Source organism: Ipomoea triloba, chromosome 6 (assembly GCF_003576645.1).
Source record: "Ipomoea triloba cultivar NCNSP0323 chromosome 6, ASM357664v1".
Taxonomy (NCBI): Eukaryota; Viridiplantae; Streptophyta; class Magnoliopsida; order Solanales; family Convolvulaceae; genus Ipomoea; species Ipomoea triloba.
In genome coordinates, this window is record NC_044921.1 from 22,473,779 (window position 1) to 22,500,433 (window position 26,655).

At 36.9% G+C, this 26,655-nt stretch overlaps 5 protein-coding genes across 10 annotated transcripts; 3 read left to right on the top strand and 2 right to left on the bottom strand.

Annotated features, from left to right (window-relative positions):
• Positions 1 to 1,875: 1,875 nt before the first annotated feature.
• LOC116023823 (growth-regulating factor 3-like) lies at positions 1,876 to 7,029 on the top strand. 2 transcript variants are annotated; one of them, XM_031264842.1, is made up of 5 exons: positions 1,876 to 1,988; positions 2,300 to 2,582; positions 3,577 to 3,958; positions 5,777 to 6,237; positions 6,615 to 7,029. In XM_031264842.1, the coding sequence occupies exons 2-5, from the start codon at positions 2,369 to 2,371 to the stop codon at positions 6,620 to 6,622; spliced, it is 1,065 nt and encodes a 354-aa protein (XP_031120702.1). In that variant the 5' UTR covers positions 1,876 to 1,988; positions 2,300 to 2,368; the 3' UTR covers positions 6,623 to 7,029. The 2 variants fall into 2 exon arrangements, with proteins under 2 accessions (XP_031120702.1, XP_031120701.1); XM_031264841.1 differs by lacking the exon at positions 1,876 to 1,988 and having other exon boundaries at positions 2,008 to 2,582.
• Positions 7,030 to 9,037: 2,008 nt separating this feature from the next.
• On the top strand, positions 9,038 to 15,468 carry LOC116022544 (disease resistance protein RPM1-like). Of its 5 annotated transcripts, XM_031263289.1 has the most exons (5): positions 9,067 to 9,151; positions 9,513 to 9,628; positions 11,105 to 11,302; positions 11,611 to 14,633; positions 15,012 to 15,468. In XM_031263289.1, the coding sequence occupies exon 4, from the start codon at positions 11,875 to 11,877 to the stop codon at positions 14,605 to 14,607; it is 2,733 nt and encodes a 910-aa protein (XP_031119149.1). In that variant the 5' UTR covers positions 9,067 to 9,151; positions 9,513 to 9,628; positions 11,105 to 11,302; positions 11,611 to 11,874; the 3' UTR covers positions 14,608 to 14,633; positions 15,012 to 15,468. The 5 variants fall into 5 exon arrangements, with proteins under 5 accessions (XP_031119151.1, XP_031119150.1, XP_031119149.1 ...); XM_031263290.1 differs by lacking the exon at positions 9,513 to 9,628 and having other exon boundaries at positions 9,063 to 9,151; positions 11,102 to 11,302; XM_031263291.1 differs by lacking the exons at positions 9,513 to 9,628; positions 11,105 to 11,302 and having other exon boundaries at positions 9,038 to 9,151.
• A 425-nt stretch (positions 15,469 to 15,893) lies between these two features.
• LOC116021737 (cadmium-induced protein AS8) lies at positions 15,894 to 18,064 on the bottom strand. The gene is made up of 3 exons (XM_031262207.1): positions 17,544 to 18,064; positions 16,914 to 17,180; positions 15,894 to 16,348 (listed from the first exon to the last, which is right to left on the bottom strand). Exons 1-3 carry the CDS (start codon positions 17,782 to 17,784, stop codon positions 16,332 to 16,334), a joined length of 525 nt encoding a protein of 174 aa, XP_031118067.1. The 5' UTR covers positions 17,785 to 18,064; the 3' UTR covers positions 15,894 to 16,331.
• Positions 18,065 to 18,596: 532 nt separating this feature from the next.
• LOC116023085 (receptor-like serine/threonine-protein kinase SD1-8) lies at positions 18,597 to 22,658 on the bottom strand. Its single transcript, XM_031264051.1, has 7 exons — positions 21,384 to 22,658; positions 21,167 to 21,274; positions 20,403 to 20,614; positions 19,964 to 20,174; positions 19,637 to 19,874; positions 19,390 to 19,537; positions 18,597 to 19,049 (listed from the first exon to the last, which is right to left on the bottom strand). Exons 1-7 carry the CDS (start codon positions 22,615 to 22,617, stop codon positions 18,738 to 18,740), a joined length of 2,463 nt encoding a protein of 820 aa, XP_031119911.1. The 5' UTR covers positions 22,618 to 22,658; the 3' UTR covers positions 18,597 to 18,737.
• Positions 22,659 to 23,931: 1,273 nt separating this feature from the next.
• On the top strand, positions 23,932 to 26,547 carry LOC116023766. Its single transcript, XM_031264776.1, has 4 exons — positions 23,932 to 24,322; positions 25,461 to 25,556; positions 25,663 to 25,711; positions 26,073 to 26,547. The coding sequence occupies exons 1-4, from the start codon at positions 23,948 to 23,950 to the stop codon at positions 26,180 to 26,182; spliced, it is 630 nt and encodes a 209-aa protein (XP_031120636.1). The 5' UTR covers positions 23,932 to 23,947; the 3' UTR covers positions 26,183 to 26,547.
• Positions 26,548 to 26,655: the final 108 nt, after the last annotated feature.

Genomic DNA, 26,655 nt, shown 5'->3' on the forward strand with positions numbered 1-26,655 from the left:
AGGCTAGCTGCTAATCATGGATTAAACAAATTAAACATCAACTTCAACACCTATCTCTTTCTGCAATTATTTTCACTTATATAAGATTATTGTAGAGTAGAATGTTAGTTACAGAGTGTATATTTAATATATGTCGGTGGAAACAAGCAAGAGTGTCAAACATCCTTCTTTTATTGGATATGTCATCCTAGAGCTGCACATCTGGATACCTACCTTGGGTGTAATTCCTCACCCTGAGGCCCCACAGGAATCACAAACCGTTAAATCACAGTGAATCAACCCTTAGGTGAAATGATCTCATAAAGAGTTATCCCACAAAATAGTGAAAACATGACAAGTAATCTGTCACCTAAGAACCAACTAAACTATTTATGTGAGGACATGAATATTTCACATTGTCTTATGTTTTTTATTCATGTGTTTTTAATGATTGAAAGATATATAGTTATACAATTCATATTGATTTACCAATTTTTTATTACTCTTTTAGAATGTACTTTTTATTTTTTTGAACTTAAATGCCTATCATTAATATTTTTATTAAGATGTCGGTGTGGGGTGCGAAAGCACTATTTAGGATGCCGAACTCTTGTACACTACACATAATGTATGTCTCCTCCACCACCCATAGGGATTGGAAAAGAACATTATAGTCTGCAGAGATGAAATAGCTAAGGGCCAAGTGTGTGGTTATACATTTATACAATATCCAATATATAAATGGGATGGGAGGCAATTGACACCAAGAATGCATGAGAGATTAGAGGAATCTATGTATCATCAACCAATTAATTAGATTAAAGAGTTTTAAGTGCATGATTAAGGCCAACATAATGCTGAGATAAAGGGGCTGGTAGGCCACCCAACTCCAAGCTAATGAAGCTATTGTGTAGGTGCTTCAATTAAAGTCCTTGTGTAGACTTAGCTACCTTAACAAATTCATCCTAACATGCCATTGAATTGACAAAGTAATACTATGATTATCTTAGACAATTAGATGTAACAGCATCATATCCGTATTAGCATGAGTTTTTTGTTGATTTGTTTTTTTCAAATACATGTAGGAGAGAGAATAAAATATGAAAGAGAAAAAAGAAAACAAAAGAAAAACAGAAGCTGACAAAAAAAAACACACTCTTTCACGCGCCTTGCCACGGGATCTTGCCCCATTTGCTTTGTTTTCTTCTCCAAGCTGGTGGACTCCACAAAAATGTTGATTTTGCAGGAGTAAAAACAAAGAAAAAATCACCCTCCCCATTACTAGTATAGATACTACACCAACTCTAGTTGTATTGACTTTGTAAATCTGGTGGATGGATCAACAAAATATTATAAAGTCAAAATGATCGCCGTTAAAGACTAAATTCGATTTTGTCGACTTCTCGATCATTTGTTCATATAATATTTAATATTTTCAATATCCGTCGAACTTTATACTATATGTAATAATAATTCTCACATTCTTGATAGACAAGTTTGTCCATCACCATTACTCATGAATTACATTTGTCATACACAAAACTAAAAAATTGATCCAAATCCCACCATTTAGTTTGCAATCATTTCTTCCTTGTTGGGTTAATTATTGTTGAGCCGTAAGGACAAGGGGGGGCTGCAATCACAAGAGCAGAAGCCATTTTTGAGAGATGAGCATTGAGCAGAGGTGTTACATCAATGGACCACAAAAGACATGATTTACACCCCCAAGGCGTCCCCCCACTCCCTCACCTCATCATTCCCATGTCCCAATGCTCCCCTTAACCTCAACACAATCCAAACGCCTTAAATTCTTGATTACGACAACCTTAATCCTCATTAACTCCCCCTTCATCACCCACCTAACTCCAAAAGTCAAACATTTCTTCATGATTCTTGATTTTCTTTGTTTCATTTCATCCCCAACCACACTGCTCTCACTCTCTGTGACCTGCTTCCTTGTAAAAATGCAATCTTTTTATGTCTTATTACTTAAGTGATGGAAGTACTAGGTAATAATCACACTAAAGAGAGCTAGGAGGGGACTATAATAACTATCATTCTCTCTCTCACACCATAGTTAAAATCTCTTTCTCTTTCTCTTTCACTTTCACTTTCCACCCAGCTTTTTCTCTCTGCTCCCCCTTCCATGTTTGTCTAAACCCTAGATCTGTCCCCCTCTTAGGTAGTAGCGAGTAATATACCCAACAATCCTTCACACAGACACGCTTTTGCGCTCTCTCCCCATACATACAGTTATTATCTATCAGTATCTATTCCTGTGTGTTGACGACTGATATCTTGTTTATCTCTTTTCTTGCAGCTTTTTGGTGTGAAGTGGAAAGGAGAAAGGGATAAAGTTCGGATTTTTTTCTTGGTGGGCGGGTGGGAAATGAGCGGGACTTCGACATCGGTGTCGGGCGGCGGGGTGGGGTATGGGTATGGTTTCCGGCCGCCGTTCACGGCGGTGCAGTGGCAGGAACTGGAGCACCAAGCTATGATATACAAGTATCTGGTGGCGGGTGTACCCGTGCCTCCTGACCTGGTTGTCCCCATTCGCCGGAGCTTCGATGCTCTCTCCTCTCGGTTCTTCCATCATCCCACCTGTATGGTCCCTCTCTCACTCTTTTCTTAATTTGAAGATAGTTCTTGCTCTTTTTAGTTATCTAGTAGATAGGCTTTTTTTCTATTTTGTAGTATATATGTCTCTTATGTAATAGGAGATGATAGATAGAGGTTGGACTATGACACATTGCCGAACCACTCAAATCTTGTCTTCTTTATTTACTATTATTATTTTCGATTCTTGTTATTGTTTATCTCAAAGTAGCTCTTTGAGATTTGTTTTTGACCATGGGGATTTTAGGAGAGACATCTATATTGGAGGATGATAGGTGTTGGACGTAGGCACATTACTGAACCGTGTAAATCTTATTTCTCTATTTTTTTTTCATTGTTTTGGATTCTTGTTCTTGTTTATCTCAACACGGTTCTTTGAGCTTTGTTTTAGACAATGGGGATTTTAGGAGAGACATTTATATTGGAGGATGATAGGTGTTGGACGTAGGTGCATTGCTGAACTGTGCAAATCTTATTTCTTTATTTTCTGTCATTGTTTTGGATTCTTGTTCTCGTTTATTTCAACACCGTTCTTTGAGATTTGTTTTAGACAATGGGGATTTTAGGAGAGACATTTATATTGGAGGTTGATAGGTGTTGGATGTAGGCACATTGCTTAACCGTGGAAATCTTATTTCTTTATTTTCTGTCATTGTTTTGGATTCTTGTTCTCGTTTATCTCAACATGGCTCTTTGAGAATTTTTTTAGACAATGGGGATTTTAGGAGAGACATTTATGGCATATAAGATAAAGGGCATTTATTCTGTCTTAGATGATACTATGATAGCTAGTCTAATTTGAGGTTGGAATCTTCAATTTCTGTAGTGATAGTTATAAAGGCTTAACTGAAGAGTTGCCAGAATATATGGAATAGTTGATAATAAAGGCTTTCTTTATTTGTTCCTTGCAATTTGCTGAGTGGGGTGCTAGTTTGGGAGATTGGGGTATTATGCTGTTTAAGTGTTTGTTTCCATTTCCAGTGGGGTACTGTTCCTATTATGGGAAGAAATTTGATCCTGAGCCAGGAAGATGCCGAAGAACAGATGGGAAGAAGTGGAGGTGCTCTAAAGATGCATATCCCGACTCCAAATACTGTGAGCGCCACATGCACCGTGGCCGCAACCGTTCAAGAAAGCCTGTGGAATCTCAATCTGCTTCCCAACCATTGTCGACTGCCATGTCACACGTTACTTCTGGGAGCAGTGTTACGAGTGGAAGTTTTCAAAGTACTGATCGAAGCTTCCAAAACATGCCATTATATTCAATCGCCAATTCAGAAGGTCTATGTTATGGAAGCCCCGCAACTGCAACTAAGTTGCAGATGGAATCTGCTTCTTACGGGAGAGACAACAAGGACTTCTGGTACATCCCTTCCTTCCATTCCTTTGCGTTGCATCTTTTATTTTTTTACTATTTTCTTAAACAAATTTTTTTGGATTATTTCGTTGAAACTTAAAACACTTACTCATCTTGTTGCTATATTATCTTTGATAATGACGTTTTGCAGTTTGCTTAATTTTATACTTTATGATCATAACTTTGGTCCTAGTCATTATGTTACGAAACTAAACTGTGTTCTATCTTTGGAGCCTTGGAGCAAAGAACAAGAAAATCATTTTTCAGAAAACAAAGAAGTGAAATCAAACACCTTCAGTTAGGAGGGTGTTTTAAAACTAAAGGCCATTTAGGCTTTATGTTGTAGTTAAATAGTATAGAATTGTTTCTGATCATGATTGATGCCATAAATTGTTCACTTCTCCAGGATGGGAAACATTCAACGGACATTGAGCCTGATTAATTGAAAAACTGTTTTGTTCCATTTTCTCATATTCAGTTTTTCAAAAGTTTTCTAGTTTTGGTTTTCCATCATAAGTAGGTTATGATGGAGATAGGTAGATCGGGGTGAGGGTAGAATGGTAGATAGTAATAAGTAAAAATAAACTAGTAAAGTAAGCGATGATAGTAACAAAAGTAGTAGTGATGGTGGTAGGGGAGCATAGTATGCTTGGAACGAAGCAATTATTGTAACAAATTAGCGGTGGATAGGTAGGTAGGTAGGTGAACGTGGGGTGCAAGTGTGGAAGCGACTTCAATGAAGTTTGTTAGTATTTGGGTTGATAATCCCTTTCAGTAAGTAGCACCCGGGATTTCACACGTTTTGTGAACAACACATTACACACGGTCCTTTTATTGCAAGTTAGTGCAATATATGTGCATGCTCTTCTTGTCATCTGTACTTGATGAGTCTGGTGACCTTCTGAAAACGACAAAAAAACAGATCTTTGATCTGATTTTTGCAAATAAAAATTAATTTTAATTATGTTATTTCACTGATTATGCAATTTCTGAACTGAGCCAGTTACCTCTCCTCACCAATAGTCCGGTACTAGACCACTAGTTCATAGACATCAGTCTGAGTTATGATTACTTGGAACTTTTTATGCTTCTATTTCTTTGTTGTTACTCTCTATTTATACTTTTGATGAATTTCGAAGTTCAAGAAGGTTAGAACAAAACCCAAAAAGAAAGAACAAACAAGGAAGAATAAAAAGGGAAGTAGAAGAAAACGTGGCCCCTCAGCAGATTGATACTTCGCTTGATATTTTGAAGGCTCGTGACTAACGTAGTCCTTTACTTTCATCTATAAAATTTAATATTTAAAAAAAAAGAAGAATTTAATTAACAGTTTAACCCGGGATGTTACAAGGTGACCAAATTGGATCCAAAAAGAAACGGGTTTGCAGTCCATGAAGTTAAATGGTAAGTAGTTTGCTGCAAATTTGCCTGTATGTTTACAGACAATTTGTGGCATATTCAGATCTTCAACTTCATGGATTGTATCCTGAAAGTTTCAGATTTTCTATCCAGCGTAGATTCTTGAAGGTGAGAAAGTATCATTAGTTACATAATTAAAGATTCTGAGAATTAGATTCTGGCTACTGAAAATTGACATTTCGTTTTAAGAAACAATAACTGAACTCTGACTGGATGTGAATCTGCAAGACTCGGAATCCTTAATTCAAAGAACCACATCCTAACTAGACACGTTAATGTTTTTGAGTTTCTCTTATGCAACGTGGAATACTGTGTTTACCTGTTTCTTTTCTATTGGTTTGTGCCAAATATGTAAGCAGCATTGTTTTGATAACACGACATCTCTGTTTGACATTCGAAACACAGGTATACCCATGGAATGAATCCCAATGCGGATGAACACAATTTCCCGCCAGAAACATCTGCGAGTGTGGGGAGTCTGGGGATGGGGTCCAGTATCGACAGCACATGGCCTCCCGTGCAATTCCAAGTCTCCTCCAGTCCCATGTTGAAACTGAAAAACGAGTCTCTGTTATTGGGCAGCTCATCGTCCAATGTGCATCTGCCTGGCGGTGTGTATGAGCCTATAGCTGATGCCACAATTCCAAAACAGCGACAGCAGCATTGCTTATTCGGGAGCGACATCAATTCCCCTGGGACAGTAAAGCAGGAGCAACAGTCTATGCGTCCTTTCTTCAGTGAGTGGCCTGCAACAAAGGAGTCGTGGTCCAACCTTGATAGCGACGGATCAAACAAAACACAACTCTCGATATCCATCCCCGTGACCACCTCCGATTTTCCTTCAAGAAACGCCAGTTCCCAAAATGGTGAGTTAAGCAGTGCCCTAACCATCCAACCCGCTTCTCCTATTAGTAACATGCCTAAGATTGCACATTAGTTACATTATTCTCGATGGTAAGATCTCTTGAATTTTAAAGATCCAAAGGCCTGGTGGGCAGGGAATAACAACCAACCACCTGCCAGTTAGGCGGAAGCAAAGATGAAGAATCAAGGAATGAGAAAATGTATATAATACTAAAAGGCTACAATGTATTTCTATAATTATATGTTTCTAATGAAGAAACATAGTACACATAACTGATAATTTAAGCACCTATTCATAAACAGAACCCTATAGACAGACATAACCCTTTGTTTTTCAACACTCTAACCTATACTTTCTTTCGATCTGTCTGGAATGCAGATGCCTGAGGTGAACAAGACAACGAGCACGACAGAAGCTCGAAGCAGTCTGTGATCTTGTGCTGACGAATGAATGAATGAATTTGCTCGAGTGATCTTTGTGTACGTACGTTTTCGGTGGCTGGAACATTAGCTGCATTATGTGTAAGGTTGTGTTGAACCAGTGTAAAGCAAAACCTGTTTCATTGTAAGAACTAATGGCAGCAGCTTCATGTTTGCTGCACAGAATAAATGTGTTACCAGTAGTAGCACTGTGGTGTAAGATTCTCAGGGGTGGTATTGTCAATTACTAGTATGGTTCATTTGAGAGGCAGTTGTACTGCTGGAAGCAAATGTGTAACATGTACTATGTTGTATCAAGGCACAATTTGTGAGATTATAAGTTAAATAATCAAATTTTCATTAATTTGGTTGGATTTAGGCTTTACACATGAAAGTCAATGTTGCTTTCTCAATGTGGTGTGTTGCACTTTAAGATGGTCAGTTATAGACAATTTAAGTTGGTTTAACACTTTATGATCCTTAACGGCTAGGATACAAAGTGAACTTCACTCATAGTGCGCCTTCAGATAGTTAGCTACAGACTTTTTGTAAATTAAAGAGAAAATAAGAATTTTAAATTTTTTTCACTGACTAATAAACGTATCGAATATAATGATGGTTGAATAGGTATATTTTGTATATTCATCCAATTTAGTAATTTACCAACATTAATCATTGTTATGTTTAATTAATTAATTAATTTATTATTTTTTTTTTTGCAACAGTAATAATAATTATTAGGGATAAGGGTCAAATAGACCTTCCAACTATATACCAAAGTTCAATTAGACCCTCGAACTTAAAAAACCTTCAATTAGACCCATAAACTAGTTAAATTTGTGCAATTAACCTATTTGACCTATAATAACAGGTTACTCCTAAGTCATATGCCACGTAGATACCACATAAGATGCCACTTAGATTAGCATTTTTTAAAAATTATATTTTTATAAATATTAAAATAATAATGTTTATTTATAAAAAAAATAAAAAAAAACAAAAAAACATGGCAGCCAAGCTGCCATGACAATCGTCCAGGGCAGCTTGGCTGCGTCTTGTCCATGGCAGCCAAGCTGCCGTGGCTGTTTTTTTTTTTTTTTTTTTTTTAATTAAAAAAAAACACATTGCAGCCAAGCTGCCTTGGCAATCGTCCATGGCAGCTTGGCTGCCATGGCTTCATTGGTAGGTTAAAAATATATATAATTAGTTTTTTAACTAATTTTTTTAATTAGACCGTATATAATTCGTAGGTTCATAACTATTTTTTTAATTAGTTTTATAAAAAATATATAATTTTTTAAATTTTTAAATAGAATTCCATTATTCCACCTAAGATGCCATGTATGCAAAGTTAATAGGTTACCTTTTGATAACCTCTTAAATATGTTAATTGCACAAGTTTAATATGTTTAAGGGTTTAATTGAAAGTTTTTTAAGTTCAAGGGTCTAATTGAACTTTGGTATATAGTTGGAGGGTCTATTTGACCCTTATCCCTAATTATTATTATTATTTGAATTTGAATTTTGATTATCTCCTAAGTCCCAACACCATTTGATTTTAATATTATTATCGGCAAATTATGCTATGGACCTGGGTTCACGTTGCAAAGTGGATTCAGATTTATGTTCACAATTTTAAAACTATATGTTCACAATTTCATAACTCTATATTCACAATTTTAGATCATAATATTATGATCTGAAATTGTGAATATAGAGTTATGAAATTGTGAACATAGAGTTTTGTAATTGTGAATATAAAATTCAAAAACTATTACTAGAGTTCAAAAATGTGAACACAGAGTTCTAAAGTTGTGAGTATGGACTTAGGTCCACCTTGCAAGGTGGACCCGTGTCCATAGACATATTTTATATCATGGACCAGGGTTCACATAGCATCATGAACCATAAATTGAAATAACGAAGTATAGAATTCATACTTGTAAGATACATAATTTCATAACACAAAACACAAAAAATCACAACACAAAACACATAACATAGCTGCCATAGCATGGACCCGGAATTGAAAAAATAGATACAAAATTCATACTCGTAAGGTACTTAATTTCACAACACAAGATACAAAAAATCATAATACAAAACACATACACATGCTATATATTTATTTATTTTTCAAATATGATTTAGCTACATAATTTATCATCATAGACGCATAATTTCACGATAGAAGACACATAAATTCATAATATAAGACACAATTTAAATACATAATTCATATTCTTAATTTACCAAATTTTATAAAGCACAAAATACATACACATGAACCATGGTTGACAGTGTAGAGTGAACCTTGGTTCATGTATAAGGATTGTAATTGACTCCATGCTTTCACTCTCATCAATTTCTTTCGTGGAACCCTAACAAATTTCTTGTTTTTAATCCTCAATGCAATGCAATTACTCTGCTTTTCATATCGCTGTCACGGGTGTGGCTTTCCCGTTAAAGTTTCAGGTTAAGTTGCATTTATTAAAGGTATCGTGCATTTTTGGTGCTGGTGTGCGTAGCTTACGAATTGTGGGAACTCAGCTTTTTCTTTTCTATGCTCTAGCCACATATCTAAAGAAGCTTTTGGCTAAAATATAGTGCAGGGGCCAGGGGGCCAACCATCTTTTTTATTTTCTTGATGTCTTGTACAATTGACAGCTATTAGGCATATTTTTGGCCTCTTTATGATGCTTTATGTTTTAAAAGCTGATTGATGCAAATAATAATTGAGCTGAGTGAGGCTGCTAAAGAATGTTAGGTTGTACTCCGTAACTTGTTAGATAGACCTCTTATCATCTGTGACAATTTACTTTTTAATTTTGAGTGCTGTTTTTAACTTGATTTGCAGAACTCCATTGAGATTAAAGTTCATTGATAATGGAATAGTGGGAACAATAAACATGGGGTGTGGGTTCCAATCCCACTAAGAATGTGGGGTCATTGGGAGACTTTGACTGATATGAGGTAATGAATAGATCTCTTGCCTGCAGAGTGTACAGATACTTGCGTGCAGAGTGTACAGATAAGGGGCAAGGGCTCTAGGGCTTAGAATTAGTCTGGCGTAAGCTAGAAACATAATCTATCAAAAAAAAAAAAATTATTCTACCGAGTGCTAGAGATTGTGTTTGGTGCATCTGCAATGCTGACTGTGGCATGTCTTCTAGTTTGTGAACCCCATTTGATTCCTAATATTTATTTTAGTCACCTGTTAAACACCTGTATCAATTGTTCATCTGAGTATTGGTTTATAACTTTGGCCAACCTGGCCATAGCCTTCTGATACTTTGTAATTGGCATATCTGCATCTGTAACTATGCTCAACATCTATGAATTCCAGCTTGTGTAGTATGGAAAAAAGTTTTCTGTTTTGCATATCTACTCTTCCATAGAGGGTTTAAAAAGGGCAGAACACCCTTTAAAAAGGAAAATGTGGATGAATAGTACCAAGTGTACTTCTCATTTGCCCTTGTGTCCATTTGAAAAACAAAAATTTATTGTTCCATTGTTCTGTTTGGAGAATATTTCAATTTGAACACTAACTCCATTTTTCCAATTTTGTTTTCTATTTCTATTTTCCTTTTCTGGAAAACTGGAAAATTTTCAATTTGTTGAATGCCCTAAACTTTTTTTTTTTCAATGAATATATGCCTAGTTTTGTAGTTGATTTGTTTTTTTTTCTTGGCCAAGATACTATGATTTCAAATTAAATCTGGGTTCAATTCCTTTTGTCACAAGCATTTGGCTTTTCTGCACCTTGAGGCATCATTTCAAATAGCTCTGATAGATGTCTAAAGAATTTTTTTAAAAATTCAAACAGATTACTAGAGTAAAAATATCATGCAATCAGATTTTTTTTTATTTTTTTTTTCTTTCAAATTCATTGTTTTTATTTAAGCATGTGTAGTATGCAATTATTATATTTTGAAATTTGAATGACATTCCTGGCATGGGGACAGTATGCTTGAATTATTGAACTAAACATGTAAAATGAAAATTGAGAAGGAAAGAGAAAGAGAGAACTAATAACAAAAAATGTGACATAAAGACTGTTTTGAAGATTAATTGGTGACTATCTTTGTCAATGAAGAGGATTACTTAGCCGCATCATTTGCTGTGAAGAGCCTTGCTTAGATGATTGGATTTGTAATCAATCTCTTCATTGACTATGGATTGAAATATTTTTCTGTTTAACAGTGATGAAGAGTATCTCTATGGATGTACAGATCCATTGTCATTTGTTCAAGATGAGTACACGTGTCTGCATTATTGACTTGGATATATGATGACGCTAAATGCCCTTTAAAAGAAACTGAGCTCTTAATGGAATATCTATATATCATTATAGAAACATATGCACTGGTCACAAACTGTTGTGTGGTTCAATGTTATACACAATATTTTTAAAATGTGCAGTACTGAGATTCACTTCATTCTTAGAAGTACGTTGCAGTTAGGTATTAATTCATCCAAACTTGGGCGGAGGCCGGTGAAGAGCCAGGTCACGAGTTTGAGTCCCAGCAAGAGTAAGGCTGGCAATGCTGGGGATTTTTGGGCGGAGGCCAGTGAAGGGCCAAGTCTAGCTCCAGGTGGCTAGGGGGATTGTGTGCCTTCGCTATAAGCTATAATTTTGGCGTAGTGGTAAGTGCTTGATCCTAACACTTATCAATACAAACTAGTCAAAGTTGCATTTATTCTAAGAAAGAAGTGATAGTGTGATTAGTGTCACGATGTCACCTAATGAACTGTTGCTGAATTTTCACATTTCTGTCAATAACTTTGTCGTTTAAATCTTCAAGCAAGCAACTGCTGCTAAATACTAGTTAATTTATCTGTTTAATTTTTATTGCTTGTAAGGAAGGATTTGAATTGGTTGATTTTGATAAGTGCGTCTTATGGTGTTGCTCCAATGTAACTATTTTCCTTTCACGGTGATTTTTTAACCACAGGTTAATACAGTGAATAACCATTCAATGATTGATACAATGAATTGAAGGAGGTTGGAGTTTCTTTTAGTGACAAATACAGGGAAATGAGAGTGGGTCCTGCATCATTGACAGCTCAACATGTAGAAACCTATGCGCAGAACATGGGCTTTCTTTCTCTAAAAATTCTTTTCTCACTGGTTCAGACAAGTAGACAACTAAATACTATGATCTTCATTCTATCTCGAAACAAGCTTTCTCTTAGACAGAGGTTTTTGAAGAGAAAAAATGGCAGAGGCTGCAGTGGAACTCTTGGTAGTGAGCATCACATACCTTCTTAATAGGCCGGGGTTTCTGATTGGTGGAGTACGGCAAGAAATCTCCAAGATCAAACTTGAGCTCGAGAGCATGAGATGCTTCATAAAGGATGCTGAGAAGTGCAAAAACGAAATTGAAGGGGTGTCTGTTTGGGCAGTACAAGTGAGGGACATAGTATTTGAAGCGGAAGATGTTATAGACGAGTTCTTGTATCATGTAGACGGTATGAAGAAAAGTGGTTTTAAAGCTTTCTTACTCAGGATGTTAAAGCTTCCAGAGGAACTCTGGATTACACACAAAACTGCCGTTGAGCTGAAAAAGATCAAAGGTGAGATCAAAGACATTGCCAAAAGAAGTAAGAGGTACGATCTTAGTCACATTGTGTCATCCTCAGAACCATCAAGTCACTCTCGCAGCCATGCACAAAACATCAGTGACTCGGCTTTCTTCATCGGGAGTGATGAGATTGTTGGACTCGATTCAGAAACAGACGAGTTGCTAACCTGGTTGGAGGGAGAAGAGGAACACCGTATTGTGATTTCTGTTGTGGGCATGGGGGGTTCAGGGAAGACAACTTTAGTTTCGAAAACCTACACCAGCCGTACCATCAAGAGGAATTTCAACTGCTGTGCATGGGTGTCTGTCTCGAGGCATTACACGATAGAGGACTTGCTCAGAAGGATGATAACTGAATTTTTCAATGACAAGGATGAACCAGTCCCCAAAAAGATGAATTCCATGGATTACAAGCACTTGGTGGAGACGCTTGTCAAATTCTTGGAGCAAAAGAGGTATGTTGTAGTTTTGGATGATGTATGGAATATCAATTTTTGGAGACAAGTATGTGTTGCTCTCCCTGATAATAAAAATCGAAGCAGAGTAATCATAACAACACGGAAGGAAGACATAGCATCTTATCCTTATGGGGCAGGTTGCCGTGTTTTCCATTCTCAACCTCTCTCAAAGAGCGATGCTTGGGCTCTCTTTTGTAGAAAGGCTTTTTGCAATGAGCATAATTGCAACTGTCCTGAAGAGCTAGAAGGCATAGGTCATACCTTGGTTGAAAAATGTGAGGGTTTGCCTCTTGCAATTGTTGCTCTAGGTGGTCTCATGGGTTCAAAAGATCCGTCAGAACGAAAATGGAGGGAAGTTTATAATGCCCTCAGCTGGCATATCAGCAACAACCCGTTGCTTGATGAGGTCAAAACCATTTTTCTATTGAGCTTCAATGACTTGCCTTATTATCTTAAGAACTGCTTTTTATACTGTTGCCTTTTCCCGATGGGAAGATGGGTCGGAGCTGGCAGACTAATGAGAATGTGGATGGCCGAAGGGTTTCTTGAAGAAAGAAGGGGTCTAATACCGGAGGAAGTAGGAAAAATCTATCTCAAAGAACTCATTTCTAGAAGCCTCCTTCAAGTTACAAAGCGCCATAGTTACTTAAGGCCGAAGATGTGTAAGCTTCATGATCTGATGTGGGAGCTGGCTCATTCATTGTCGGAGCAGGAAAATTTCTTGTCAATCTGTGATCCAGAAAACCTGGAAGGAGAAATAAGAGCACGCCGCTTGTCTGTGCATGCCAGTGATGGAACGTTTCGCATGGGGGGCGATATGAAAAACGTTAGATCTTTTTCTGCCTTTGATGTTAAAGAGACTTTGGATGATCTTTTACCGAGATTCAGACTATTAAGGGTCCTGGAGTTGCCGGATGCACAAATTCAGCATTTGCCTGATGTCATTGGTAATTTATTCAATCTAAGGTACTTAGGTCTGAGTGGAACTCTTATCAAGGAACTGCCCAAGTCTGTGGGTAGACTCAGGAACTTGTACACCCTCGACATTAGGAGAACGAATGTGAAGGCACTACCACAGGAAATAGACAAGTTGTTCTATTTGAGGCATTTACTTCTCTATCAAGAGATAGAAAAGGAATGTTTCACGTATACTAAAGGAATGCGAGTTCCAGCTACCATATGCAAGATAAAGAATCTACAAGTTGTTAACTGCATTGAAGCAAATGCTGATATTATCAAGGGAATTGGGAAAATGAGTCAGCTTGTAAGGATCGGGCTTACAAATGTGAGAGAAACAGATAAGAAGGCTCTGTGTGCCTCAATCGAAAAACTGAAGTTTCTTCGACAGCTTCTACTAATGGTTGCTGAAGAGAATGAAAGTCTTCCAATAGATCACCTCTCTTCCACACCAACTAATTTCCGAAAGCTCACTTTGGTTGGGAAACTAAAAGATGTCCCCCATTGGTTCCCTTCACTGCGCAATATTATACATTTGCATTTGCATTGGAGCCGATTGACAGAGGATCCTGTACCCTACCTTTGCGAGCTTCAGTGTTTGGAGCACCTTACTTTAGTCAATGCTTATAGCTCTGGCAAGGAACAACTGTTCTTCAGTTCTGGATTCCTAAAGCTTGAGGACTTACACCTTGCAGTTTTCCCTGATTTAGTAGAAATCGTGTTTTCAAATGGAGTGATGCCCAGGCTCGAATGCCTGAATATACATTCGTGCCCTAAACTGAACAAGGTGCCCCAAGGTATTGAATACCTTACCAGACTTGAAGAGCTCGACTTGAAAGGAGTTTCAGGAGAGTTCATACAACGTATTGGAGGCGATGGCATTGATCGTCCAAAGATCAGGCATATTCCATCCATCAAGTACCGTACTGAGACAGAATCTTGCCATTTGTAATATCGTGAATCCTTCTGTTGGATCAGGTATTTGATTTTCTTCCCCTGTTTATCTTTGCAGTATCCTAAGGAAAATTAAAACAATCGCCTAGGCTCTAGTAAATAAATAAAAATCACATACATGATGCACTTTAGTTTATGTCTTCTGTTCTGATCAAATGGCGATGCTAGTTACTATAAATACTATGTTAGAACAGATAATGAAAATCTATTGTCAAAACTCAAAATAGTATCATTCATCAACGTTATCGTACTGATCCTCCTTCACTTGCATTAAACTGAATGATATTTCTGCCGATTTCTTAGCTATAACATGATCCATTTACTGTAACACAGATTGATCTATGAAAGCACATGAAAATTGCTTCTCTTTTTTTTTTTTCTTTTTTTTTTTTGGTTTGTCAGTGATTTCATTCAAGATCTGCAGACACCAGAAGCTGGTTATTTGATCCTATTTGCTCCAGCAGCTGGAAAAATGTCAATTTTGGTGCACAAAATAAAAGCCTGGTCTGATTGAGTGCTCTTATTCCTATTGCCTTTCTCATTGTAATGCCTTAGTTTTGAGACTCAATTGCATGTCATTCGATGAAGCTAGGATGTAATGCAACTTAGGGAGTGATCGTTCTTGAATGCCAGCCAGCTAGCTTGCTTGGAGAATCTCCTGTTAGCGGAACATCTCATTTGCAACATTAGTTTATGCTTTTTGTTTTAATGTTACCAAAGTGCAATACACTTCCATATGTAATTTGTTCCATTTGCCCAAGAACTGTTTTCATCATTTGGTTAAGGTGTTGCCATATCATGGAACTGATTTTTGTATTGATTAGTGGGTGCAATCTCATTGATGTCTATTGTCTGCCAAGGATTGGTTCAATTTTACAGTCTTCATTGTTACCAGTATGAGCCATAACAGATCTGCAAATGCCTTCTTATTTGTCAACTCCACCTATCCTTGGTAACAAGTTAGCAATTACATCTTGAACCGGGGTGGTAGATTAAGGGTGAAGTTTCATAATTGACCTCTAGTAGCCTCAATATGAAAGTCATCCAATGTGATGGGCTCATCGTGGGCACTAAAGCCACTAAGCCACTATGATTATCCCACCACAATACTATTGGACACCTTTTGAGGATGAAGTTAGCAATTACAAAAAGGGATAATACTCACTTCACGCCAACAATTAATGAACTAAAATTACTATTTCTTATAAATAGAGGATAAAAAAAATGCTATTTTTCATTACATGAAAAAAAAATCGAAAAATGACAAGTAAATAAATAGTCCTCTTTTCAGCTAATACCAATAATGTGAGTACATGTTCCAACTTTGGCAAAAAAACATTTGAGTCAAAAAAGGCAACCTCAGCAAGACATAAAGCTTGTTTTGGAAATGAGATGATCATAAGGTTTCAATATGGATATTGCAAAACTTTACAAGGAGTGGCAGACATGATAAAGCCAGAAGAAAAAGCAACATATACAAGGAAAATGACAAGATTGGAATAATTTGAAGATTACACTAAAACAAATGACCAGCTGCGTTTACTTAAATTCACTGTTTTTCATTTTCTCGTCTTCGGTTTTTGTTTTCCGAATGCACAAGTAACGTATTCTCTTCTTTGTTTATTTGAGGAAAATTTCTCCGCACTAATCGGAGAAGTATGCCGGTGTGTTTTGAAAAAGCCATTCAAATACTCATAACATACACTCAACAATGTCATTGCGCTATTCATCTTCTGAACCTGCAAGCACAAGACAAGTCCGTCAACTTCTCTATAGTTTTATCAAGTTTCCGAATAGGTGAAATCAGGATACAACTTTCATATAGTTACACTTTCAATGTCCATTGTAAAAATACCCATTCAATTGTAGAAGATATTCACAATTATATATATATAGACTAGATGATAGTCTAAATACAAAGGAATTAGTCAAATAAACACACTATTTCAGGGAAAGAATGAAGTTTTGCAAAAGGGCGTCCCGAGAACAACAAAACCTAACTTAGTTGGAACCTAATAATTGAGCGATAGCAGCTTAGGTTTAAGATTTGGTGCCATTTAGGCACTCAGATTCTCATTAATACCAGTTCAAAAGAGTTTTCCAGAAAGGTGATAGTAAGAAAGAAAAACGAGCATAAAGATAGCCAAAATACCTAATAAGGGAATAAACAATAGCATAAAGACATGACATACCATTAAAGCAAGTACATTGCAACCAGGATTTGACAAGAGAAAACACTAGCAAAATCCTATAGAAAAGTATGTTCATTAGGGTACTACTACCCTGCTACTCACAATTCCATACCTTTACTTTCATGCTTGCTAATCGTCTTCATTTGATCCAAAAAACCTTTTGTAAGCAAAACACTTTGGGTTTTCAAGTCAGAGAAATCTATGGCATTCTTCAAAGAACCTTTCACTGTTAAGGTAGAAAATGCCCCTCCTATTTTCTGCTGCAAACCAGAAATCTGTGGATCCAAGTTAAACCAACCCTCCCTGCCATCATTTCGGATGCTCAGTAGACCACTCGATCGAGCAACATCTAGAGCACCACTTCTCGTAGCCATGAATGCTACAAACAAAATACACACAAGGTTAGGACCCAGCAAAGGACCACGAGGGGCAACCCCAGCCCAGTTGGTCAAACTGTTCACTTTATAACCATAAAGTTACAAATTCAACTCCTAACAGGAGCAGCCGATTGGCCTTCTTGATTTAAACATGTCAGCTATGAACAATCTAAACTGGTTTATCTCCTTGATAGGATCACAATTCACAAGATGAGTTTAACCAATGCACAAACTCGAGTAGTGACTGCGGGTTTCCCTCGTCACTCTAGACAAAATACAAACACATAATCAATGTTCCTACCAAGTACAACACTTTCCTCTAGTAGAAACAACAGCACTATAACTCAAGAAATCAGGTGTTTTACCATTGTAAGGAGCTGTGAAGAAGTCATTGGCAGGAAGCCCAATCCCAATTCCAGCTAGAGTGATTCCCACACTAAACCCTGCACCGCAGCCTGCTCCAACATAACCAATCACCTCAGGACCAAAACCAGGTCCCCATCCCACTCCACACCCGATTCCAATTCCAATTCCCCAGAAGGCTCCATAAGTTGGGTGCACTGGATTCCACCTTTCATATCTACGGAACACGCCCTTTATGATCATTTCTTATTGCACCTAAACCCACACTTCATTACATTTACACACATAAGCAAATGTATCGACTTGCCAAACACAACAGACATGGAACTGAGTTTCAAACTTATGCCATTCATAGACGATATATTGTTCAGATTAATTTCGGAAAATTTGATGAAATTGCTGACATTTTAAGACTATGGAGCTTCGTTTCTATGTGTACATGGAAAACAAGAAGATGTGATCATTTACCGTGAAATGGCGAATGGAAACTGAGGACTCACTGTTGGACTTTATCCTTTGGGTAGAGTACGTAAAGGGAGCTTTTGAAACCACTCATTTTGGAGCCAAGGAAGACCCGATTTTGATAGTGACCCAGAGCTTAATATCATCCGCCCATTGTTCTTAGGCTTTATCGGTGGATCCAGAAACAATTTTGGATAATATTAGGGTTCAACATCCGCCCCAAGGCCCCCCAACTATAGATAATGATACTGTAGGATAAACTCAATCTATATGGGTCAGTCCAAACATGACTTGTCTTGAGACAGTTCACTTGTAATCATAAACTTCTTAAATTTAACACTTCATTTAAATGATCTATTAGTATTTTTTATTTGAGCTGATCAGTTTAGCCTGGACTTTTCGTTGAGCATTTTGTACGAGATAGGCTAAGATAACTCAAATGGGAGAGCCGTGTTATGGGTGACCTTATTGCACGGTTCAATGAGATCTGTTAATCAAACAGGTAAACACACATCTTCAAGTTCAACTTAGCATAAGAATTGTCTCGGTATAAAAATATAATCTTTAATTATTATGTTTATCAAATTATCGACAAATATTTACTCCACTCTTTTTTTTTTTTGAATACTACTAACTTACAATGCAATATTGAGCCATTTTGTGCCAGATCACAAAGTCATGTACACAAATATACGGGACTAATATAATACGGAGTATAAAGAATGTGGCTGTTACTATCTAGGTAGCAGTACTGAAATTGAGAGGCCATTAATGGAGAAACTTTCAGCACTGTTTGAGGATTCAGTGGCTTTGTTTGGTGGTGAGGAGTGGGTAGAAAAGGCAGGTCGTTTCGGTTGTGGAAGAGCTGCGGCTTCATTGCTTAGCATTGATACTATGTTTAACATAGTTGGTCGGTCGTTTGGATTCTGTTGCACGCACAGGAGTCCGATGTTAATGTATCTTAGCATCAATTCAGAAGCTGAGCTACATCCTACTGATGTGTCCTTCAATTCAAGTGCTCGGTTTGAAGTCCATAGCTCCCATGCCTGTTAATTTAATCATCGTGACGAGTCGAAATTAATATGTTTCTGTATATAATATTGAAAAAAAGTACAATTTGATCATTCAATTGCTACTAGTTTTAGACCTAATTATTACGAATAGGCAGTCACTCTAAATTATTCTAAATCGTTGCAATTTTGGTTATTGTTCTAATAGTTTAACGAAATTCTATTAGAGTTGAGAAAGTATGTGTATCACATCATAAATAAGACGAAGTTTCTTGAAATTGTGACAACGCACATGCTTTCTCAACCTTAAATTTAACAATTGAAGTGTCAAAATTGTTTTTTTTTTTCTTCATTGGTATATATTTTAGTAGCTTACATATTCAGGAAGGTTGAAGGAGCTACTCTGGTTGAATCCGCCATTCTTCTTTCCACTTATTATCTCCAGTATTAGAACTCCGAGACTAAATACATCTGATTTGACTGAGAAAAGTCCTCCCACTAAATATTCAGGAGCCATATATCCGCTATAAAATGATCATTATATAAGAAAGTAATGAATTTTAATTAGTTTTTCTTTTGAATGAACTAGAAGAAGATGCATTTGAAGTTGTGTATGAACTTACAAAGTTCCAGCAATACGGTTAGTGCTTGATTCTGAGTTGTTGCCAGCAAAAGTTCGAGCCATGCCAAAATCTGATATTTTGGGATTCATTTCATCGTCTAGAAGAATATTACTAGCTTTTAGGTCTCTATGAATGATACGTAATCTTGAATATTCGTGTAGATAAACAAGTCCTTGAACGATCCCTTCGATGATACGAACGCGTGTTTCCCATTGTAACTCCTCTTTTCTCTTTGGATCTGCATGTCATTTTTTTCATCAAATTTTTACTTTGATTATTTCCAGTTTCAATGAAATAGAAATTATAAAATTGTAGGAGAAAACTGACCAAATAGGAAATAGTCTAAACTTTTGTTCTGCAAGTATTCATAGACCAGTATGCGTTCATCCTGTTCAGTGCAACAGCCAAGGAGCCTGACAAGATTTCTATGCTGAAGTTTTGCAGTTAGTGCAATTTCATTCCTAAATTCTCGAAGCCCTTGTCTAGATCCTCTCGAAAGCCGCTTCACAGCTATTTCCTGTCCCTGAAATGTCTTACCCTACAAGGAAAATGTCACTGTTACTAATTGGAGGTGTGCTTGTGATCCTAGTCGATAAAGGATCAGAGGTAAACCAGCTTAAACTATCATTGGCTTAAATCAAGAATGTCAATTGGCCGTTCTTATTGGGAGTCGAATTTGTAACGTTGTTACCAAGTTAACAACTTGACTAACTTGACTAGGGTTGCTGGACTACGCTATTCTTGTCATCAGAGCAAATAATAATACCTTGTAGACAGGTCCAAACCCGCCTTCTCCAAGTTTGTTTTCTGCTGAAAAGTTGTTTGTTGAGACAGAAACGCTTGCATAACTGAATGAGGGTAAATCATAATCCTTTGATTGTTTTGCCATTTTATTTACACCGTTTGTTTGATGATCCATTGCAGAAACACCCCAATCAAAATCGAATGACAATAGATCTTCACTTGATTGCTTTTTCTCTGCTCATCATAACCAGGGCACAGGGAGTTAGTGTTACTTGTTTGCTTATTCAGGACATTCTAACAAATATAACCTTAATGTTCTAATGCATGTCAGAGATTCAACAACTAGGACTAGAGGCTGATCAAACCTTTTTTTTTTTTCTGTTGTTCCTTTGCATAAGTGAAAGAGAAAGCAAACAAATTAGTCCTGTTTGGTAAAATAATTAGCTTATTAGTCAATTTTGACTTATTTGACTACTATTAGCTATTTGACTTGGTTAAAAAAATAATATATAAGTGTTTGGTTAATCAGCTTTTTGTAACTCTAAAATGTTAAAGTTCAAAAAGTTGCTCAAAACAGTTTCCAAAAAAAAAAAGTTGCTCAAAAGAACTTTTTCAATTATCTTTTTGATAAAAGAAATTATACTAAGCAGTTATCAACTAACAACTAATTTACCAATGTACCTTTCTACAAGAAGCTAATGTTATCAACTAGTCATATCGTCTACCCCAATCAGCTAACAGCCATTTACCAAACATGGCCAATCTGTTGATAAAATTAATGAATACCTTTCTGTCTGCAACAAATGCAGAGGTAGAATATTACAGAAGCTAATAGGAGCACTGCTGCTGATGCCACCACCACTGCTATGCCCACTTCCACTCTTTTCTTCCCTCCTGGATTTAAACACTATTTGTGTTTCTATGTACTTTGAACAATAAACCATTGTGGAAAAGAAGACAAAAAGATTTCAGATTTTAATTTGATTGCTTATGAAGTGAAAACCTGGTGAAGCTTCTTGAATCTTAGAAGAGGAGAGTTTCAGGTTCAGTTCTGGTGCATTTTTGTGTTCAAGTTTTGCATTCAGCAAATCTCCATGCCACAAGTAGCATGTGTTATCATTGTAGGCAAAAGCTGAACAGGAGCAAATACTTTGGCATTCTGATTTGCACCAGTTTCTACTCTGACCAAGATGAGTTTCTGAACTATCAGGCCATTTCACATCCAAAATCTCTTGAAAACCATAATTTTCGGGTTTTTCGCATTGTAGCTGGGATTTCCTCTTGCAACCTGCTGGGGTGTTGTCATTAGTACTGTTCAATGGCTCAAAACCTTGGAAACATCTGCACGGGGAAGAAACACTCTCGTTGTCGTAGATGCCAAATCCACCACACAAACCATAAATTTCAGACTTTTTTCTTGGCAGTGTGAAAACTTCAGTCCAATTGTAGTTGGCCCTTTGAGACATAAACTGCTTGAGCTCTCCAGAAGAATCAATCACCAGTCTTGACAGTACATCCTGCTTGTGAACAGAGTAGCTGAAATATGTTTGGTTCTCATTTGTGTCAGAACTGAAACTCAAAGTGTACCCCAGTTCAGGAAAATGGCTAAATGTTCCTCCATGAAGTTGTCCACTTTCCTGGTACTCCTTAGACATGTTCCACTTGAGAAACAATTGCTGCTCTTCTGCCACAACTGAAAACAGCCCAGGGCTAGGATCTTCACCATTTCTCCAAGCAGTAAGTTTCTGCAGGGACTTGCCTGTGAGCTTATTGTATCCCAGTTTTGCACCTGGGAGCCATGTATCTGTGGGATCATCGAAGCTTTGCCAGATTATATTCTCCGGATTTGACCTCTCTCTCAGCACAAGATTCCCAGTGTTGAGAAGGACTGCTTCGAGCAAAACACCTGCATCCATCGCCTCATTTTCTGATGACCATATCACTTCAAGATTCATCAGTACTCGTAATTTTCCAGAATGAGAAATTTTAAGACTTGGATCACCCTTGGATTTGTCAGCTGGTTTCTGCCTATTTGCCACCCAAACCGAGGTTCGTTGGGTTTGATTCACCCGATTCTTGTACCATATGGCAAGATAGATGGTGGGAGAGTTTCCAGGTGAGAAAAATCCCAGTTCAAATGTGCCATCCTCAGACACTAGAGTCTGGTCTCCAGAGAGGGATTCACCTTTTGACAGTGTGTTGGATTCCATGCAAAAACACAGAAGATTCTGTACCATGAATAAAAGAAAGATGGAATAAAGTAAGTGCCATGAATGCCTATGTTTTCCTGCTTGAACCATTCTTTTATGGAGTTCTAACACACAGGTTTTCATTAAATTAATATGCTAATTATAACTACTGGGCTAGTACGATGAAAACTTCATGTCAATGAGTCAACCAACGCAGGTTTCTGCCATTTCCAAATTTCCACTTTGAATGTTCAACCCCACGGTTTTTATTTCTCGTTTTCGGAGAAATGAAACGTGTCAATTTTAAATTATGAAAAATAATATAACGAAGTAATAAGTCAATTTGCTCAATTTTGTCGATACTTCTAGGTGAAATCTATTACACAAAAATTTATAAATTATTACACAAAAATGAAAAGCTCATAAACAGTTCCCAACTAACTCTGCTGAAGTTATCTCATCTATACAAAATTTATAATGCCTAATTTTTACTTTAAAATCAATAATGAACACGAATTCATTCTCTGGTCTAATTTACTCTATGTCTCTATCAAAATTAATAGTCCAAAAACCTCGGGTGGGAACTTGACTTTGAAGCGTAGAGAAGTCCTCCGCGCAACCTCTGGGAAGTGGGATAGCCAGAAAAAAATCAACAGTTGCAGATGAAAGATCCATAGAATCATCCACTCTTACATTTGAATAAGGTCACGTCATGTGATAACTCAAAATTAAGATTTTTCTTTGTCAGCATTCTCTCTATTTTTCCTAATACAATTTACCTCTTTTTTATAATTTACGAACTATTTACACAAAAACAGAGTTTACCTAATGTATACATTTGGATAGTGACTATGAATTTTTCTCATCACACACACAAAAAAAAAATTTAATAATAATTTTCTATTGTGATCAATTATGTTTGAATCAAATAAGTTTCATGTCTAAATGCTACACTCCCTAACTTGTTTACATTAAATTTTGTTATGTATAACATGATTTTATATGATTGAATGATTATACAAGAGGAGGTTGGGGGCAACCTCAGCCAAAATCGTAAGACTATTAAATTAATAACTATAAATTTACAATGTTATAAGTTGACTCTCGGCAAAATTTGACGTAAATAATTTAAAATATGTAATATTTTCCACGTTAAATTAGCCAAGGGGAAATTAGTTATAGTAGCCCAATATATTTTGGATCTAAGCTGTAACGGCCCAGCCCAATATGACTATAAAGTCAAGTATCGTTTCCGAATACCCGCCAATATAAATACAAAAATTTCTTACATTTTCAAATTATTTCACAGCTCTCTCTTGCAATACGGTTTGAAGATCACCACCACCGTCCACCGGGGGGATTTGAGCGATAGAAGGAGATGAGAAAGAGATCAAAGACTACGAGGAAGTCCTTGGCGGAGGATTATCTGAAGACGCCGCCGATTGCGCCAGTGGCGAGCCCTAACTTATCCGTCAGCAAGTCTCCGATGCCATTCCAGTTCAAGTTCAGTGCGTTCGATGCTACTTCACTGACGCCACCGGCATCGTCGAAGAAGAGACGTGCGGGAGTGAGCTCTAAGCCGATGCGGCTTTCTAAGTCACCTGCGTCGATAAAAAGCTACAATACGATAGCCGATCTTAGGAGCTTTGCGTCTTCCGGACTGGACTCTATCAAGCGCCAGCTCGATTGCTCGCACTCGGAGATTCTCAAGGACATTGAGGCCTCTCATTCTCGTTTTTACAAGCGGCTCAAGGTCTCTCTCTCTCTCCCCCTCTCTCTCTCTCTCTCTCTCTCTCTCTCTATCTCTCGCTATGTATGTATGTATCGCTATGTATGTATATGTATTCCATTTAGATATATGAATGCTCTCACTGCGCGCACTTGTAATTCGTAAGTGCAGATATTAATATGAAATAAAATTCATTTCATGGATTGAAATTTTTATTTGTTTACGTTTGTGAGTTTTAGTTGTATATGGCAGCAGACCTAGAAATGCTATTTTTAAATGTGTGTGGCTCTAGGCTTTTCTGTTTTCGTTTTTCTACTCGCCAGTTTGTTAGTTTTGTGTTTGATCACTTTTCGAATTTCAACAATAGTACTTTCTCAGATTGATTGCTCCATATCTGATTGTCCTTATGCACGGTGATGAATGTGGGAACACAATTGATTGACTTACAGTTAAGGCTATTCACAAGCATGAAGGCATGCTTGATGTGTCTGAAATGTCTGATTAATGGTGGAAGTTAGTTTTGGGATGACTCATCCTTAAGGTTTTTGTTTATTGTGTAAGAGGCAGTGAAGCAATTAAGTTTATGAAACTTGGTTGTTGTTTAGTTCAGTGTTTTTTTTACACATTGATTAGAAGATTATTAATCAGTGCCTTTGCCTTCTAAAGGTATACATAATAAGCAGACTCGTACACCAAAGTGCCAAGTTTCTATGATGCAATATGCACTTGGATCTATGTAGTCATAATGTTGTGGTGAGAAGCACGCTGCTAAATTGAAGTTCATGGGTATGCTGTGGCTACATAGTATTAGTCACTTATCTCCAGTGCATGACTTTGATGCTTTGCAATTACACAATCTGTAACCATAGTATAGTTCATGATTACAACACGATAAACATCAAGATTGTGATGTGCAACTTCAAAATAGAAATGCATGATTTAAAGTTCACTGTAGAAAATATTGGATCTTCCTTAGTACAGTGTCAATACAATGGCATTTCTCTGGTTGCTGAAATTTTATGATTCATCTCTTTGATCGAATTACTTGCTTTCTTATTGGTGAACATTTTTCAATATGGAGAAAAGCGTAAACTTAGATTGGTAATTAAGTTGGAAACATTGAGATTCTTATATGTCCAATTTTATTGGGGCATTTAAACAGATCCAGACACAAGCTTGTGAGAAAATGGCAGATGAAGCAGAGAGGGAACATAAGAAAATGTCTGAGAGAATCAATGAAGGTCGTGAGGCTATGAAGGTCAGTCTTCCACTCATCATTATCCGCTATTGCCACTTGAAAGAGAATTATCTGGGTTTCTTCTTGTGCTTATGCCATTGCCACTTCATTTGGTTGTTAATTTCAGGCTTCATATACTGAATTCTTGGCAGAAGTGCAAACCAATGCATCTCGCTGTGAGTTCCTAACAGTGTTACTATTCTGTTCTTAGGCTTGGTTTTAGTTGTTCATATGACTATATGAGATTATTGAAGTTGATAACATGTTTTGTAGTTCACTGTTACTGGCAAAGTAATTTTTCATGAAACAAGCTGCTAACTAATAACTATACAGACCATGCTTTTTTGCTTTGAAATTCCTATACACGTACACAAATCCTCTGTTGCAGTATTTCAATACTATGCCCTGTGGGCTATTGATTTGTGTCTTTTATTTATTTACTTATTTTTTAATAATAGAACTGGTGAGGAACACAAGTGCTTGACTGATTAGTTGATTACTTATTTTCCTCTAAACCTTTTGCTTATGAATTTTCAGTCTGCAAAACATCCATCCCTGAGCTTTTGCAATCGGCAGAGAAAGCCATTGACTCTCTTAGGAGCCGCTATAGTGTCCCATCAAACCTGGCAGGAAATATGCAAATTTAGGTTTGGATTTGTGTTGCTTAATTGCTGGATGCTATTACAAACTCCTTGTTGAACATATCACAGAATTTTACTTCACGTTTCATTCCCGTTCATCATATCCTCTTGGACCGCATCTTTTGATTGCCAGACATTGCCACCTGATTACCTGAAACTTGTGCAACAATTTTTTCTAATCATTTGCAAGGATATACTGAAAACATCAGGTGCAACTATTCAGGCAGCAGTACAAATTTTAGTACATAAGGTACACGGAGTATATATTTGACCAGCACATTTTTACTTGTGGAACATAGTAGACACTTGATTTCTGCCGTTTGCATTTTGATGAATGATGACTTGAATAATATTGAAAAGGAATCTACGAATATGGAGTTTTTAGTTTAGTGCAATATACCGTATTACTTAATAGGCTAACATTGTGTGATTTGTGTCCCATTGTGCATAAAAAACTAATTGTTTGAACTTTGAACTTC